Source organism: Schistocerca nitens, chromosome 1, assembly GCF_023898315.1.
Source record: "Schistocerca nitens isolate TAMUIC-IGC-003100 chromosome 1, iqSchNite1.1, whole genome shotgun sequence".
In the NCBI taxonomy this organism is placed as follows: Eukaryota; Metazoa; Arthropoda; class Insecta; order Orthoptera; family Acrididae; genus Schistocerca; species Schistocerca nitens.
In genome coordinates this window covers 608,029,206-608,047,365 of record NC_064614.1, presented here as the reverse complement: position 1 = coordinate 608,047,365, position 18,160 = coordinate 608,029,206, and the positions used below count along the sequence as shown (strand labels likewise).

General features: G+C 42.8%; 1 protein-coding gene across 1 annotated transcript in view; it reads left to right on the top strand.

Moving 5' to 3' along the window:
• Positions 1-18,160, top strand: part of LOC126256894 (uncharacterized) — a 758,813-nt gene that overhangs the window by 633,908 nt on the left and 106,745 nt on the right. The window contains exon 3 of the mRNA XM_049955519.1: positions 4,058-4,119. Coding sequence (XP_049811476.1) covers positions 4,058-4,119 — 62 coding nt within the window. The remainder of the gene's footprint in view (positions 1-4,057; positions 4,120-18,160) is intronic.

The window sequence follows — 18,160 nt, the reverse complement described above, 5'->3', positions numbered from 1 at the left end:
AACTTTATAAGTAATATGTTTATTGTGTAGTGACAACAGATGTTCTATACATTAATTCTTTTATACGTATTATTACTGTCAACTTCCTCCTACCTGTTAAACAATGCTTCTATTGTTAAGGTTTGTGTGCCATGTAATTTTGTGTGAGCCTGTGAACACATTACTTTTCATTTTATGAATACCTTTCTGGATTAGAAATGAAAGTATTTTACGCGGGTTGCACGTTGCTGATAGCAGGTAGCTGTGTAGAAATGATGACGCGACCTGTGATAACTGGAGCTCACGTAGCCTCGGGTCGCTGCCCAGTATGGCCGGCCAAGGCAGACCATGTGGGGCAAGGTCCGCTGCCGTCTTTCCTCTCAGCACGTGCACTCGAGACGGAAACTGCGTCAAGTCTCACAAGCCAGTTCGCTTACTGTATCTGCTGTGCTACATATAACTACAAGCTACAGAAATTTCGATTTAAATATAACACTGCACGTATAGCACGATGAGTTTCAGGAATTTATTCCTATTTTCAAGTGCAACTATTTATTGCATGTGATGCCTGCGCGTGTGTTGTTTTGCTTTTCTTGCCCTGCAATAGTCTTTTGTATTTTTACTGTATCGGAAAATATAAATCTTGGAATTTGTTACACAAACTTAGAAAATACTATTTTCTAACTATTCTTTAACATTAGTGCGTAAAAAATTCCAAATTTATATTTTGCGATCGCAGTAAGATCATAAAACGACGGCTGCCTGGCAAGCGAAGTAGAACAACACCCTGAGACGTTACGTACAATACCAGTGTAAATAGTTGCATTTGAAAATGGGAATAAATTCCTTAAAGGCGTCGTGCTTGCTTGAAAAAAATAACTGGTGAAATATTTCATTACAGTTGCAGTCTTTCGAAAAACAACGATTATGATGAATGAATTTAAATCAGACAAGTTCTCTTTCCTTTCTCATACGTGGAGGGACGGCATTGATGGGCTCTCCTGCTAGATGCTTCTACTATACAATTCTGAATCTGTTTGTCAATTTTCAAATGGTTCAAATGGCTCTGAGCACTATGGGACTTAACATCTATGGTCATCAGTCCCCTAGAACTTAGAACTACTTAAACCTAACTAACCTAAGGACAACACACAACACCCAGTCATCATGAGGCAGAGAATTGCCAATCGTCATCCGTCCTTCGATAGCTGTGTCATTAAGTCACTAGAGTAAGAACTGGCTACGCGAGGGTTAAAATCTCCGTCTGGTCGTCCTGGTTTTGTTTTTCTGTGGATTCCCTAAATCGTTTCTAACGAAATCCTAATGTTTACTTCAGCAAGGTCATGGCATTTCCTTCTCCACCTTTGAGCAGTTCCGTTTTGTAATGTCGTCGATGTTGACGGGCTGTTAAATATTATTCTTCATCCTTCCATTCTTTAACTAGAATTCAACTCACATAACGCATGCCCCAGACTGCTACTCTACTTTTTTAAATTACTTTAGCCAAAGTACTTAAGTGCCATTATGACTACCAACATTCATAGTCAGTTACGATTGCAAAATGCTGTTATGATCCCCAGAACACAACGATTCAATAATGAAAAGAAACATAAACGCTGCTGCGTTTTATAAATGAATCCTATTCCAAATATTCTTTAACCACTTATCGATTGTATCAGGCTTGATTAAGTCGTTCCTTACTTTTTGTCGCAAAATTGGCCAGAGGGTGTTTAATTAGATCCTGTGCTTTCTTTCAAAGTCATTATTATATTAAATAAGAAACACTTATTGATGTTCTGCAAAATTAGTTTATTTGGTCACCCACTTCCTTTCGGCTTCTTAGGCCTCTTCAGGTGACAACTGTATGTCGTGAACACAGAAACAGTGAAGTGCAACTTACACGAATTTTATTTTCACAGAAGATACCAACCTGACTTGTTAGAGTGTTGACATACGGAAGTATTGCATTTTTTATCGCGTAGAAGTAATTACATTAACCAAAAAATGATACAGCGTTTTTTGTAGATACATTTAACAATTGATGAAAAATTATTTTGAATTTACAATTTCACTCTGTGCTTTGTAACTAAAACTTAATTTAAAAGAGGGGAGAAAGAAAATTAAGTTTGAGCTTTTAGTACTAAGCTGACATGTTTGTTGATTTCAAGTATTTCTACCAGCGTCACCTTTCTACTTTTCTTTACAGAATGTAAATTCTATATCGTATGAGTGGTTTTCTGTTAAAAGATGATCGACAAAGCCTGAATCTTTCTCTCTTAATTTTCAATTTCTCCCGTGTTCAGGTAACCTTTCATTATTATCCATTGTAACAAATATCTAATGAAAACTGATTTGAACACAGACTTGTTTTTGTCAGTTACAATTCTGTGTAACTGTTGGCTCCATTGTTTATAATTTATCGAAATAATCTGATTTTATTTCGATTTAAAAAAAGAGGCAGCGATCAACAGTTTATCGCTGTCTCCCTCGTAAATCAAAATAAAATCTGGTACCAGTAATTTGTCTCGGTCGTTGAACTGTGACACGCCGTCGTTTGTAGACGTAGCGTGGGCTCGTTTCACGCGATGTTTCTTTCGTCGAGTGAGTAAGTTAGATGGAAGGTCAGCGCTGTTACAAGGCCCATCCTCTCGCCGAGTCGAGGATGGCAACAAGACGTTGACAAATCTAGACGCTCCTGGTCGATCGAAACTCCAAAGAGCGCTGTCTCTCATTCTTTGTTTCTCTCTCCGTTGTCGTGCTGCTTCGCTAAAACTTACAAGAGAACTCTTCTCTTCCACTCTGTCATGCAAATAAAGCATTACGCATTTAACCGGCCTACTACCAGGTGTTTTTTCTCTCACTGAGTGCAACTGGGGTCCTATAGATCCCAAGTAATTTACATAGAATATATTGGCAGTTATTTAACGAATTAACACAAAAAGATACACTACATTTGTTCAATGTAACAATAATGATTCTATTTTCATAAACATTACATTCAAGAAACAAAAATGAAATTCAGATTGAGGTCATATTGACCCCAGTGGTACTCAGTGCAAAAAACAACATGAATACATTTTAATGTGTTGTAAAGGCCGGCCGGGGTGGCCAAGCGATTCAGTCTGGAACCGCGCGACCGCGTCCGCAGCTCGTGGTCGTGCGGTAGCGTTCTCGCTTCCCGCGCCCGGGTTCCAGGGTTCGATTCCCGGCGGGGTCAGGGATTTTCTCTGCCTCGTGATGACTGGGTGTTGTGTGCTGTCCTTAGGTTAGTTAGGTTTAAGTAGTTCTAAGTTCTAGGGGACTGATGACCATAGATGTTAAGTCCCATAGTGCTCAGAGCCATTTGAACCGCGCGACCGCTACGGTTGCAGGTTCGAATCCTGCCTCGGGCATGGATGTGTGCGATGTCCTTAGGATAGTTAGGTTTAAGTAGTTCTAAGTTCTAGGAGACTGATGACCTCAGAAAGTAAGTCCCATAGTGCTCAGAGCCATTTGAACCATTTTTTTTTTTGTGTTATAAATATAAAATTGAACAAAACATCTTTGGACACAATTGTCTCAGAGAGAGAGAGAGAAAGTTATATATTCTGAAAAAGAAAAGCTTTGAAAATAATTGAGATATGATTTTCCAATGAGCTTATGGGATCATATTGATCCCAGTGGAACTAGAACGGTTAAATTGTGTTTCTTATTGAATATTAAACCACTTATCAAATGAAGAACACAAGAAGGAAGATCGAGAATATAATCAAAAAAGGAACCCAAGAAACTACAATCAACCGCAAAGACGATAAAAGGCTGTAGCTTGAGTCGGTCGACTCACTCGGATGATGGCCGGATGGTATGCAGTCCGAATATCAGTGGAACAAATGGAGTTGGGAGGGCTGCACGCCAGAAATCTGATAGAGCAATGAATGCACCGGCAAAAAAAAAAAAAAAAAAAAAAAAAAAAAAAAAAAAAAAAAAAAAATTAGGATGGTCATTGAGGACAGCTCTGTTACTTGTATTTTGTTCTCATATTTTATAAAGTGCAACATTTTAATATGTGAGGTTAAGTTTGTTCTCTTTTTTTTTGCAGACGACAGTCGAGCCAGATTTCCGGAGGAGGCTCACCCAGCCCAGGACCAGGGACACCTGCGGGTAAGTTCTGCCTAACCCTTCAAAGCTTACTCTCTGTATTTTATTTCCAGGTAAGGTTGATATTTCCGCCCAACAGCGTCCTGATGCTAGAGCAAAGGCGCAAGGAGAGAGAGGAGAAACATAAGAAAACTAACAATTCTGAAGAGTTACAAGTGACTCTCGGTTTATAAGGCCCTGTACGTCAAAACGCTGTACTCCGATAATTGATATTACAAACGCTAAAGTATTTTTAATACAGCTAGTGGCGGACTAAACATCATATACGAAATAGAAAGTCAAAGGAGTATCAACTACACTGTCGTGTGTTCAAGCAGCAACACCATGAACACGGTGGACGTGTCACAAGCGTCAAATTAGAATGAAGTGTACTTCTTGCTTGACTACGCAAATGGTTAACATTTCAGATCGTTCGCACAAAGTATGCGAGATTATTGGCAATCGCATTTTTTGCATAAGGAAGGAGTAGACAGTGGGTTTCTCGTTCAAAACTCTCATTTCGGTGTTGGTTGTTTGTTAGATCATCGTATTATGTCTCGTCTAAGAAGGAGAGAAGTCTACCAAGGTGGGTTACAATTCGAAAGCGGCAGGACTGTGGCCTTTCAAGACTGCGGTCTATCGCTCCGCGATATTCCAGATCGCGTTGGTTTGAATCCCAGGTCTGCTGTGTGCATATGGAATAAAGGAGAACCGTACTCAATACATGCAGGACCTCAACGACCCCGCGGGACCTGTGCCCGAGAAGGCGGACCCATTGTTCGCTCGGCCGTGCAGTATCGTACAGTCACGTTACATACACCAAATCCGGAAATGGACTTGCTTGAAGCAAAACAACTACGAGGACCTGCTCAAAAGTGTTGCCTCCGAATATTTTATATGAAAACCCTGAATGCTTTTTTAAATAAAACAAACGTTATTAGCATTCTACAACTCCACACTTCATGTCTACATATTAATTTCTCATTGTAGTAACCTTGGCGACGAACACATTTCTCAAAGCGGGAGACCAGTTTTGTAGATACTATCACTGTAGAATGTTTGACATTGTTAATGAAGCCATAAACTCCGTTTTTATTTTATAGAGTTCCGACCCGCGGATTTTTCCACCCAATTACATAATATTTCGTATATCTAGCTGAAAATGACAGTGATGGCGCAAAACATTTGCCATGGAGCCTATAAAAACCCCACAAGATGACAAAATACAAATGAGTATATAACGTGGATTCAAGTTTTGAGTTACAAGGACTAGGTCATTAGTAACTGTAAATATCAGAAGATTTACAAATAATTTTAACGTTATATGTAACAATAGGACAACATGACATTTGAAATAAAAAGAGCAAAATATTGTTTACGGTGCACAATATTGCAGTTTAAACATTACAATTTACAGTGTTACGGTACACTATTTACAATGATGTGTGACGGCAGCATACATAAATACAATATGTTCGAACAATGGTTATTTCACTGCATGGCGGATGTCAGACTCAGTCTGGATTCCAGATGTGGTAACAATATAAATATAGGACGCTTATGTTTGTGTGTTTCATACATGGATAATTCACGAATGAATGATTTGCTGGAGGAAGGAAATCTGGCATAAAAGTTTTCCGACATGGATCGAATCTCCTCTGGAACAGTGTTTATTTGTAAGTCATTGTGAATCGTTATGTTCCTAACGAACCATGGAACGTTTACTATGGTGCACAATGCCTACTGACTCACCTCTGCTTGCATCGCTTCATTACTATCAAAGTGAAGTCCTCGAAGACGTTCTTCAAGTTTTGGAAACAGGTGAAAATCGGATGGGGGCATGTTGTTACTGTATCGAGGATGATCGATGACCGTGAACACAAGGCGTCGGAAGGTTACAGATGTCGCAGCGCTCGTGTGTGATCTGCCATTGTCATGCTGAAGGAGAGGATGCTCCGAGTGTGGCACGTTTTCTGCTGTAAGAAACTCGATTAGAGCACGCTGTTTCTCAGGCACAGATTTCTCGCGCACAGACGTATTTACTTCACACACCGTCTTGTTACACGCTTCAAGTTGGAACCCTTCCTATCGAAGTGGGGCAGTCCACTGTGTAACATGCATGACATATAACAGGAGGAGGACATTAGTGTTTAACGTCCCGTCGACAACGAGGTCATTAGAGACGGAGCACAAGCTCGGATTAGGGAAGGATGGGGAAGGAAGTCGGCCGTGCCCTTTCAAAGGAACCATCCCGGCATTTGCCTGGAGTGATCTAGGGAAATCACGCGAAACCTAAATCAGGATGACATGTAACACCTCAACCGAGTCTGACAACAGAATAAAGAATTGAGAGGCATTACTTTTCGCCCCCACCCCCCACCCCCACCCCTCGAATAAAACAGACAGTGCGATGACGTCTGGGGCAATATGGACTGTCAACATAGCGATCATTGATGCAACTTCCCTTCACACGGAACCAGAGAGAGGCGTGCCGATGTCGTGCATCCAACAACACTGGAAACAGGGATGGCTTTTCAGACAAGTCCATATTCTGCGTACAATATACCAATGGACAGATTCCTGTGAGGAGGCTCCGAGTAGTATGAACATTGCCAGGACGTATTCGTCACAGCCATACACGCCCAGCACCTGTTGTGATGATAATGCTGTGCCATTGGACACACAACACAATCATCTCTCGGTCACATAATCGGTGATCCGGAAAACAGCGGTTACATTTCCGAGAAGGTATGGGCGACAGATGTGCCTTATTTTCAAGCTCTCTGTGACGTCATCTTTCAACAACGTTACCCAAGATCGCATGTTGCTCTCTCTGTCATGACCTGTCTCGATACAGAGGCTGTTCGGCTGTTGCCCTGCTCGCGCATTTCAAGGTCTCTCTGCCAATCGGAACATCTTTCCATGGGTTGTCGACAGACTGGCACACCATAGCTCGCCAGCCAATATGACCGATCAACCCTGGCGTAGATTTGAAGCAGCATGGAATGACGTACTCGCTTCTCTCATCCAAGTTCAATTCGACGCGATGCCCAGGATCAAAGAACATAAGCGACATTGCAGGTTGGGGCAGGTGGAGAAATCGGTCATAGCAGAGCACGCACTGAGTGAGACCGACCAACTAATAAAATTTGCCGACACGGAAATTCTGGCTGTAGAGAAGCACTATCACACGAACTTGTTCAGAGAAGCTGTAGAAATACAAAAACACACCAACAGACAGTTTCAACAAGAAAGAAGAAAGCCTTAAGGTCAACGGATCCTGGCTTCTCGTACTGCAGCGAAGGACCGTCGCAGGTAGCAAGAGGAGAACCGCACCGGAAATGACCGCGGAGAAGCCCTCGGACGTTGGCGCGCCGGGTACATATATAGTCTGCGGCCGCGAGCTCGGCTCCAGTTCACCACCGGCAATGGAAGGTGAAGCTTTGACAATACCAGCCACTCGTGCTAGCGAAAAGTCAGTAAAATCATTAGATGAACGTCGGCCGAAGAACCCGAGACAGAAGCCAATGGGCAGTTTGTCAACAAGCGGCCACGAAAGCATCAACGATTTTGAACATACACGCAGTTACCATGAGCGCTGCCTACGGATAGCACGCTGCAGTCGAATGGATTGCAGCATTTCAGTTGAATGTAAAGCACCAGTAGGGACGCATTAGCGACGTCTGTGGAACAGTAGAGTGAACTTCCATGATCCCACGTAGAACAGCCGCGACCAGTGATCGGATCTTAATGTTACGCGCGGAAGGATCGTCAACCAGGGCAATTGCTCGACTTGTGCACTGGAGTGAGCGATATGGTGTTAACGTGGAATGGGCTCCAATTGACAGGCAGTATTAAGAACATACATCGCACAGACCGTCCAAATTCGATGGGTGCATTGGATGATCGATATCTACAACTTCTGAATCAAAGAAACCATTGTATGAGTGCTCCAGAATTGAATTTGGCTTTCGAAGGGGCTGTGGTACGTCACGTATTCGTATCGCGTCAAACTGGTAAGAGACGATAGCATGAAGCAAATCTTCATTCACAACGACCGTGGCGAGTACCACGTCGTACTCCGTAACACCATGGCTCCGTTACAGATTGGAAAGACACCATGCTCACTGGGCGCTCCGAGATTGGCGCTTGTGTTATTTACGGACGAAACTCGGATCTTTTTGTACCCTGATAATCGCAGACGTGTGTGGAGACAGCCCGATATTATCGAACGTTTCCAACACTGTCCCACGTGTGCAACAAGAGCCACGGTACATCTCTCGTGGTTGTTGAAGGCAGTCTCACTGCTTTACGGTACACGGACAAGATACTGCAACCAACTGTGGGACCATATCGCCAAACTTTTCGTGAGATTTTCACCTCGATGATAACTCGTGTACTCACCGTGCTGTTCTCTTGAACACGTTGCTTCAGCATTCCAGTATCGCCAGAAAGGAGTGACCTGTCTATTCCCCGGACAAGAACCCAATCGAACATGTGTGGGATCGATGGAACGAAGTGGTTTTGGACGTCGACAGCGACCATGTACTCTGCGGGACTCGCCATTGACGAGTGGGACAATTTGAATTATGATCTCATCCATGGTAAGCCACGATGGGTTTAAGCCTGCATCCGAGCCAGGAGACGCTCTATCAAGTACTGACGTTGCTTAGAAGTACTGTAAAAACACGCCCCCCACTCCCATGGGCGGATATGGACACACTGCAAATGAATACGTATGCATGCCTCACAATCACTTTTTGAATTTATAAATAAAGAGGTGATGCAAAACTTTTGTTGATGTGTATATAGGCCACGGCTATTTTCTGTCTCGGTTTATTATGGTCTATATTAAGCGTTTCTTCTCTCTGACTGACGGCAGAAAGTATTCATTTCTCACTCGATCAGCCCATCTCCAACAGTCTCCTACGGCAGCACATTTTAAACGCTTGTAATCGTTTCATTTCTGTCTTAATCATAGTCAACATTTGCGCCCATGGACCTCAAACAAGACTTTTCATCCATCTTTTTTTGATCTCAGTGTTTATAGTCCTGATTTACAGCAGCTGTTTTTTATGGCAAGGACTACTGGTTTGTGTAACCCCCACTTCTACTTCTTTCTTGCATCTTCCTTCTTTTATCCGTTCTACTGACGAGATTCCAAATTTCATCCAACTCTTCAAGAGTATCTTGTCCAAGATGAACATTTAACTATTCACCAGCTGCACACATCATTACCTTAGTTTTTGTTTTGCTTGAGCACATGTTACAGCGACCAGCTAGCACAAGTTCCATTTGATTGAGCACGTAACTGAATTCCCTTACATTTTCAGTGACCACCGCGATGTCATCATGCTGATGATGATAAACAACTCTCACAACGACATCCTTCTCACTCTGACTCTTCTGTACACCAATGTTCACTATATTTACTTCGTACTATTCGTTGTTGTAACGGTACAATAAATAAATAAATAAATGAAGTACACAAATTGTCAGTAGTGACAGTGATCAACTCTGCCTTACTGATGTCTTGATTTTGGTCTCTTGTACGTTTCGGTCAATACCGACTACGTCAGTCTGCTTTACAAAATGAAATTGATTAGTGCTCTGTCCTCGTAGTTGGACACCACATTAGCTAAGAATGGAAAATATGTTATTGTATTCCGTATTATCAAAAGACTTCTCTGAATCTACAAATACAATGTACTCGTCTGTTTCCCTGTTTCTCCTAAATCTGCCTTCTGTTATTAACCGCAGCGCTGGAATTACTCCTCGAGTGCCCCCTACCTTTCCTTAACAAAACTACTGCTCTGATAATTTACTTTCAGTTTTTTGCTCCGTTATTTGATAAAACATTCTTCGGAATTTTTAACGCCTGTGATAATAGATTGATTGTCCGTTTTCACATCTATACGCCATTGTTTTCTCCGAAAGAGCAATAATTCCTTCTTTACAGGATGTGATGAAACTTTTCCAGTTTTTAAATTTCATTTTCGAACTTGTGTAGACCTTGCCTCGAGCTTTATGGCACTGTGAAGGTAAGACACTGGGCTTACATTCTGGAGGATGGAGCTCGAAATTCCCGTCCACGCATTCAGATTTAGCTGTTGCGCGTTTCCCTAAATTGCTTAACGTAAATTTAAAATGAGCATAAACAGTCTTCATCTCAGTAAACCTTTATTTTTGTGTTAACCGGTTTCGGTCAGCTACTGACCATCTTTAGACTTCATACTATGTTGGTAGGCGGTGGCGGTAAACGCAGTACACGTTGCGAATTCCACGAACGTCAAATGCAACTTGAACAGAAAAGCCGCTGTTCTTCACTCCAAATGTTCTCAAAAATTACTTCAGGTAAATACCTGGATGGTTTCTTTGAAAAGGGCGTCTTCCCAAGCTTGTGTTCCTCCATAATCATGTAGTCGTTGATGGTATGTTAAACACTATTCTTCCTAACTTCCTATATGCAGCATCTACATTACCCCGTTTGAAATTTGTGCCTATCTTACACCTGTGAACCAACCTCTGACAGTGCCCGAATATATGTTCTCTGCTCATCTGTACTGATGATTCTAGACTGTAGACAACTGTTGCGGAGACACACAAGGGCCTATAAATGACCACTGCGATTACTCAGGATTCTGCTTGTGGTAAAACAGGCTTCACCCGTTTCAGGCACATAAGCAGGAAAGAGAGGGTCGAAAATACATCGCCGCAGCGCCCATTGTTTCAACATGACGCAAGATGCGAAATCACCAGAAGAAAGCTTGCACTTTCTGTGACTGATGGTGGTGTATTTGCTGTTATCTTATTACTTCCCGAACATCATTGCACGTGCGGTAGATATAGTACTGATTGAAGATTCCTCGTCCATGCGAACACTATGCCGTGTACTAATGGAATTTCATGTTACCAACCCTCAAAATGAACCGCCACATGTTGATCAGGTTTTTCCTCTTTACTACATTAGCAACTACATATATATGAATAAATTTAGTAAAGTGTACAAATAACGATTCTTAAGTTCTCTTATTTCACTAACATATTTCCCACAACAAGTTCTTCTTCAGTACTTAGTCTTTCCGAATCTGTGTCCCATTTCTAAAATTGTACATGTGCCCTTTTCCATCGTCGTGGGAGGTTTTGTCATCATCACACAAAACTGATGCGACAAACGTCAGGGCATAGCGATGTGCACATATACAGGTGGCGGTAGTATCGCGTACACACAGTATACGAGGACAGTGCATTGACGGAGCTGTCAGGTGATTCATGTGAAAAGGTTTCCGGCAGCGTGACGCAAAGGTTATGGCCGCACGATGGGAATTAACGCACTTCGAACGCGGGATGGTAGATGGAGATAGACGCATGACACATTCCATTTAGGAAATCGTTAGCGAATTCAGTATTCAGAGATCCACAATGTCAGAGGTGTGCCGAGAATACCAACCTCGGGCATTACCTCTCACCACGGACAACGCAGTAGCCGACGGCCTTCACTTAACGACCGACCGAGAGCAGCGAAATTTGCATGGAGCTGTCAAGCAACGTTGAATGAAATAATCGCAGAAATCGATGTGGGAACGTACGACGAATGTATCCGTTAGGACAGCAGAGCGAGTACTTTGCTGACAGCTCGACATCGCCTGCAGCGCCTCTCCTGGGCTCTTCGGCATACCTGTTAGACCCTAGACGACTGGAAAACCGTGATCTGGTCGGGTGAGTCCAGATTTCAGTTGGTAAGAGCTGATGGTAATGTTCGAGTGTGACGCAGACCCCATGAAGCCATGGAGCCAAGTTGTCAACTAGACACTGTGCAAGCTGATGGTGGCTCCTTAGTGGTGTTAGCTGTGTTTACGTGGAATGGACTGGGTCATCTGGACCAACTGAACCGATCATTGACTGGAAGTGGTTGCGTTAGGATTTCATGTTCCCAAACAACGATAGAATTCTTATGGATGACATTGCACCATGCCACAATTGTTCTCGATTGGTTTGAAGAACGTTTTGGACATTCGACCGAATGATTTGGCCACCCACATCACCCGACACGAATACCATCGAACTTTTATGGGACGTAACCGAGAGGTCAGCTCGTGTACAAAAACCTGCAACGCCAACGCTTTCTCAGTTATGGACGGCTGTAGAGGCAGCATGGCTCAATATTTCGGCACGGGACTTCCATCGACTTATTGAGTCCACGCCACGTCGAGTTGCTGCACTACGCCGTGCAGAAGTAGGTCCGACACGATATTGGAGGGTATCCCATGACTTTTGTCACGTCAGTGTGTCGTTATAGACCATGAAACGGCTGAAAACAGCAGAAAAAGGAAGATGCCAAACTTAAGTGTTACAATAAAACAGTGGAAAAAACACTGTGAATGTATATATTACGAACCTAGAGGAGAAATAACAGCCTGGACGTCACAGCTATAAAAGAAAACTACAGAAGCTTAAGAAAATCATAAGTCATGCTACTGATGTGTCAAAATGGAATTACTGAGCTACAGAGTGGGAAGAAAATGGTCCGAGGAAAATAGGCCAAGGTTCTGTTACTCTTCACCTGGGTCAGTATAGCTGCCATTAATAAACACATAGATACTTACTGAATCCTGACTAGAATATGCATGCGAAGTTGTGTATGTGAATGGAGCAATGTGACGTAATTTAGTCACTTTATTTACTCTTTGTCAGTACGACTGAAGTAGATCAGCATTAGCGATTGTGTGATACACACGTGTCATTCCTATCAGCACATTGCAGTTATGATAAGTATTATCTAATTATGAACTGAGAGGCATGATAATAAACAAAAAATATTGCCCAAGAAAGGAAAGGCAGCACTCTCGTGCCTACGAACGGGCGCGCGCTTACATTCAAATGTTTATGAGCTGGGAGCGCTATGCTCGTGCACTATTGTTGTGAAAGACAACGCATCGTCGAAACTTTGCCTGCAGGCTGGACAACAGGTTGGACGGTCCTGTCCCGATACTGTATAGCCATGGATTTACCCTCGATAATGATGAGAGGATCCCACGCCCTTACGTGATACCGACCCACAATGCAACTGATCCACCTGGCTTGGTGAACCCATGGGCCCGCATTCCTGAGCCGTGCGCAGGTATTTGGTCGCCTCCACACTCCTCTAAGACGATCATCAGCTGTCAGACACATCCTGCACGACGGTGAAGCAGAACTGACGCCATTGATCCAAGTGTTCCTTTATCCACTTTCTCTGTTTTACACTGTGCTCGGGGAGCGGGTGGGTGGAGGGGGGAGGGGGGGGGGGGAGGGAAAAGTTATATGGACGCCAAGAGGCCAGATCGATCGTGTGGCGCCATTTGCTTGCGGTCGGTCGACACAGCCCTCCCAGTTGCGTGCATGAAGATGGCGCGCAGTTCTGTTGCATTCTTCTCAGGGTAGCTGTGCGCTATAGTTTGTAGGTAGCGGTCATCAGGTAGTGTTGTTGAGCGTGAGCGACGACTGCGAGGCAGATCTTCAGTATTTCGAGAGACACGATACTAACTGAATGTTCGAATGTCGTCGCTGTGGTGAACGCCAATTCAGCGGTCAACTTCCCGCTCTGACAAACTTTATTGACGTAAAGTGAGAATGCGCGCACCGTCTAAAGCTTGAAATGACTCTTAAGGCCCCACGCGTAACAGCACGAGTGCTTGTGCAAGCATGCACAAATTCCTCGCGTCTCCACACGGCTCAAGAATGCTTGTACAAGCGTCAGTTTGTCACAAATATCGACTTCAGACGACGATGCCATGGCCTAGGCAGCCTTTTTTCTTCTATTACGAAGAAAGAGGAAATGTGATATGTGGAGTGGATAGTGTGTGAAGAAGCGAAAATACCGGGTGATCAAAAAGTCAGTATAAATTTGTAAACTTAATAAACCACGGAATAATGTAGATAGAGAGGTAAAAATGGACACACATGCTTGGAATGACATGGGGTTTTATTAGAACCAAAATGCAGGATGGCGCTCCACCCCATATTGTTAGACGCGTGAAAGATCTCTTGCGCGCGTCGTTTGGTGATGATCGTGTGCTCATCCGCCACTTTCGTCATGCTTGGCCTCCCAGGTCCCCAGACCTCAGTCCGTGCGATTATTGGCTTTGGGGTTACCTGAAGTCGCAAGTGTATCGTGATCGACCGACACCTCTAGGGCTGCTGAAAGACAACATCCGACGCCAATGCCTCACCATAACTCCGGACATGCTTTACAGTGCTGTTCACAACATTATTCCTCGACTACAGCTATTGTTGAGGAATGATGGTGGACATATTGAGCATTTCCTGCAAAGAACATCATCTTTGCTTTGTCTTACTTTGTTATGCTAGTTATTGCTATTCTGATCAGATGAAGCCCATCTGTCGGACAATTTATTGAACTTTTGTAATTTTTTGGTTCTAATAAAACCCTATGTCATTCCAATCATGTGTGTCAATTTGTACCTCTCTATCTACATTATTCCGTGATTTATTCAGTTTTCAAATTTACACTGACTTTTTGATCACCCGGTATTATTCGCATGGTAACTACTCGCGGTAGCCATGGGACAAAAATTGTTTGACAGCATTACTGTTCTCCCCTGTTTTTTTTTTTCATGTAATAATGGATTCCTTAACTTGTCCTATAATACAGGACAACCTTTCTATAGAATGTAATTTAACAGGGTCAGACAATAGCTAAATCAAATAAAATTACTGCCAAATGCTTGCAAGAGCCTGGCTATTCTTGGCACACACGTCAAGGATGCACACGCTTGAATGCTTGGACTGGCATGCGTAATCGAAAATCGATCAAGCACGAAGCTGCTTGTACAGTCCCGACGCTTGCGCAGATTTATCCCACACACGCTCAAGCATGCTTGCGCTAGCACGCTTGTGCATGCGTGCTTGTCAAGTATGCAGTTACGTGTGTGGCGGCCTTCGAGGCACGTGGGCAGATTGCACAGAGTAAACAAGCCGCAAAATCCAGTGTGCAATTGGAGAGACCACGCGCTTTGATGAACTGCACTGAGAATGCTGGTTTACTTCTACCTCCGTCACACAGGTGTCTGTGTGTAGCGATTTCTCTGGCTCATTAGAGTATCGAGAACAAGGCCCCACAGTCCTGTAAGTGGTCTGTTGTGAACAGCGGACAATTTGAAAGGCGCCTCGGTGGCCATTGTGGTGGTAAACTTACGCTCCTTTGGTTATAACACATCTTCCTTTGAATTACGTCTCAAACATAACGTCTCATTTAAGTGTGTAATTACAAGATAGCAATTTAACTTATGAACAAACGGCAACCAGTCACTGTTTATCATTTTTTTACGTACTTCAAGAAATTTGCCATAGCTGTTTGTTCACAACTAAATGCAACTTATCACGTTAGCACGAGAGCGAACTGTAGCACTTAGTTGTTTAGTACTGAAATATATTTGATGATGATGATGTTTTGGTTTGTGGGGCGCTGAACTGGGCGGTCATCAGCGCCCGTACAAAGTCCCAATTTGTACACAGTCCAATTTTTTTCGCATTCCAATCTAGCCACTGTCACGAATGATGATGATGATGATGATGAAACGATGAGGACAACACAAACACCCAGTCCCCGGGCAGAGAAGAAATATATTTGACATCACATGATTTTTTCCAGTACCTGGTACACTACATTATTAGCGTTTTATGCCACATGCGGTATGCAGCTGAATTTGATACCTGACTGTGTGGTATTCTCAGCAACATTTTACAGCACCATAAAAAGAAACGTCTTGAGCCTCATGTTCACCTGTACCTTCAAAAACAGCAGCTACTGTTGAAGAAAAATGTAGTCAGTAATGCCTACCCTATGAAAATGCGAGTGCTGTGACTGTGGGTAAAATATTTAAACGTATTCACGTACCTTGGATATTGGCTCATTTCCCCAATTCATTCGTACAGTCAGACGCTGCACAACGTTTCACTATTTCTCTTCACGTACACTGGGATTTGTACACAGTACTGTTATGACTAACAAATACAAGTTCAGGCGACCGCTCACGATATGCGGGAAATCCGGGTTTGAGTCTCAAAAGTGGTTCAAATGGCTCTGAGCACTATGGGACTTAACATCTGAGGTCATCAGTCCCCTAGAACTTAGAACTACTTAAACCTGCCCGAGGCAGGATTCGAACCTGCGACCGTAGCGGTCGCGCGGTTCCGGACTGTAGCGCCTAGAACGGCTCGGCCACTCGGGCCGGCGTTGAGTCTCGGTCAGGCACAAATTTTCATCAGCCACAAACAGCTGACGTCAATCCGTATTCGCAAAAAGTTAATCGCTTTCGTAATATTTACCACAGCTGTAACCGTCATAACAGTGCCTGTTCCTACATACATGCATGCCAATCTGAAGGAAATTGTGATGTGAAGATACGGACGCTGTATAAACAAAGACCTTCTAACCATCAGTAATTATACCTGTATTCACACGGTTAATCATTTGATGAGATAAGGTACTAAAAACACTGTAACATCTCCTTACAATCAAATGAGTTACTAGTTAATGACCAAGTATAAGCAGTTCTCTGCTTGGCTTTCTTCCAGCGGTGACAGCGATGTCAACAAACAAGGTATGCTGCCGGTTGGTTTCATATGGGTAGAAGCTGACAGGACAAAGTACTGTTGACAAAATTATTTCAACAGTTGCCTATACGTCACGAGAAACAAGATAGTAAGATGAATCAGTTGTCGCCAGAGGGGCCTGTCTTTACTAATGATAACCGAGACACAAGCAATGGGCTTGATTCATGGTCTGCCCGTTACGGGCGAGAAATGTAGAATACAATGTTAGTTGATGACTCTGGGGATGGAAATGTAAGGTGAAGTATGTATACCTTTAAACTGAGAGGCGTTGACTTTTTTGTAAATTGCTAGAACCTGCAGAAAAGAAAGACAAAACTGCCATAAATACACAACTGAAGGAAATCAATTTAAGGCGTTGGAGAATATGCCATTCGCTTTTCACGCATTAAGCGGATCGAAATCATTTGGTGCATCGTACATACATTGTAATACAGTACAATAAAAAATCTTGGGAAAACCTGTTTTAACAGATAGATGGGCCACAATGGAAAAGACTGGAGCGATTGATGGAGTGGGGAGAACATTAACACTTCAAACATTAATTTTAAAGTTACAAACTCACACAAAACTTGTCACTGATAACCCAACAACAATACTAAATACAGTTTTCCCATACAGCGTAAAAACTTGCAATTACATTATTTCCTTAAGGGAACCAATGTGTAAACGAATATGCCACAATCATACCAGTACTGACAGTAAAATTTACAATTTCACGTCTTAAAAATGGAACCTTTTACGCACGTCTTTGAATTATTGTTCTTTCTTAGGAATTTCAATTACCTCAATCTTATTCAAACCAGTAATCAACTGCCTCCCTTCGACACTTTCTCACGAGACAGAATAAGCATAACCAAATCAACCACAAAATCTTTAAACTTAAGAGTATATACAATGAAGACATAAATGGGTATACAAATTTTGTTTGCGACTTATAGAAGACTCAGTGGTAACCAAATGATCTTTATATTCATTAACATTGCTTTTGGTATAAATGGAACATTGCTTCTCTTTTAGTAACATCTGATTGTGTCACGCCCGCTGCTCCACCACACACCTTGTACCACGATATGCTCTCCGTCCATCTTCCTGAGTCCCAGATGCATATAGGAGAATGTCAACTCTGTCCTCTGAAACAGTTTAGTACCAGAAAACAGAAACAACAGTAATTTTTGGAAGTCAAATAGCTTAGACTGCAGCCACTTGATACCACAACGGTCTTTACCTGGGTAATTAATGAACATCCAGACGCAAATGAGCATCAACTAATTCCATAGTAAATTAGTGACAACCCCACTCCATGAATGTCTTTTGTGCAACACACTCAGGCAACCATTTAGTCTCTAATTCAAAGGCTGCACAATCCACAGAACACAGGTTTCTAACCACAAGGGTGCACAGTGTGATACTGAAGCACCAGAAGTTATTCGACGAGTATCAGACCTGT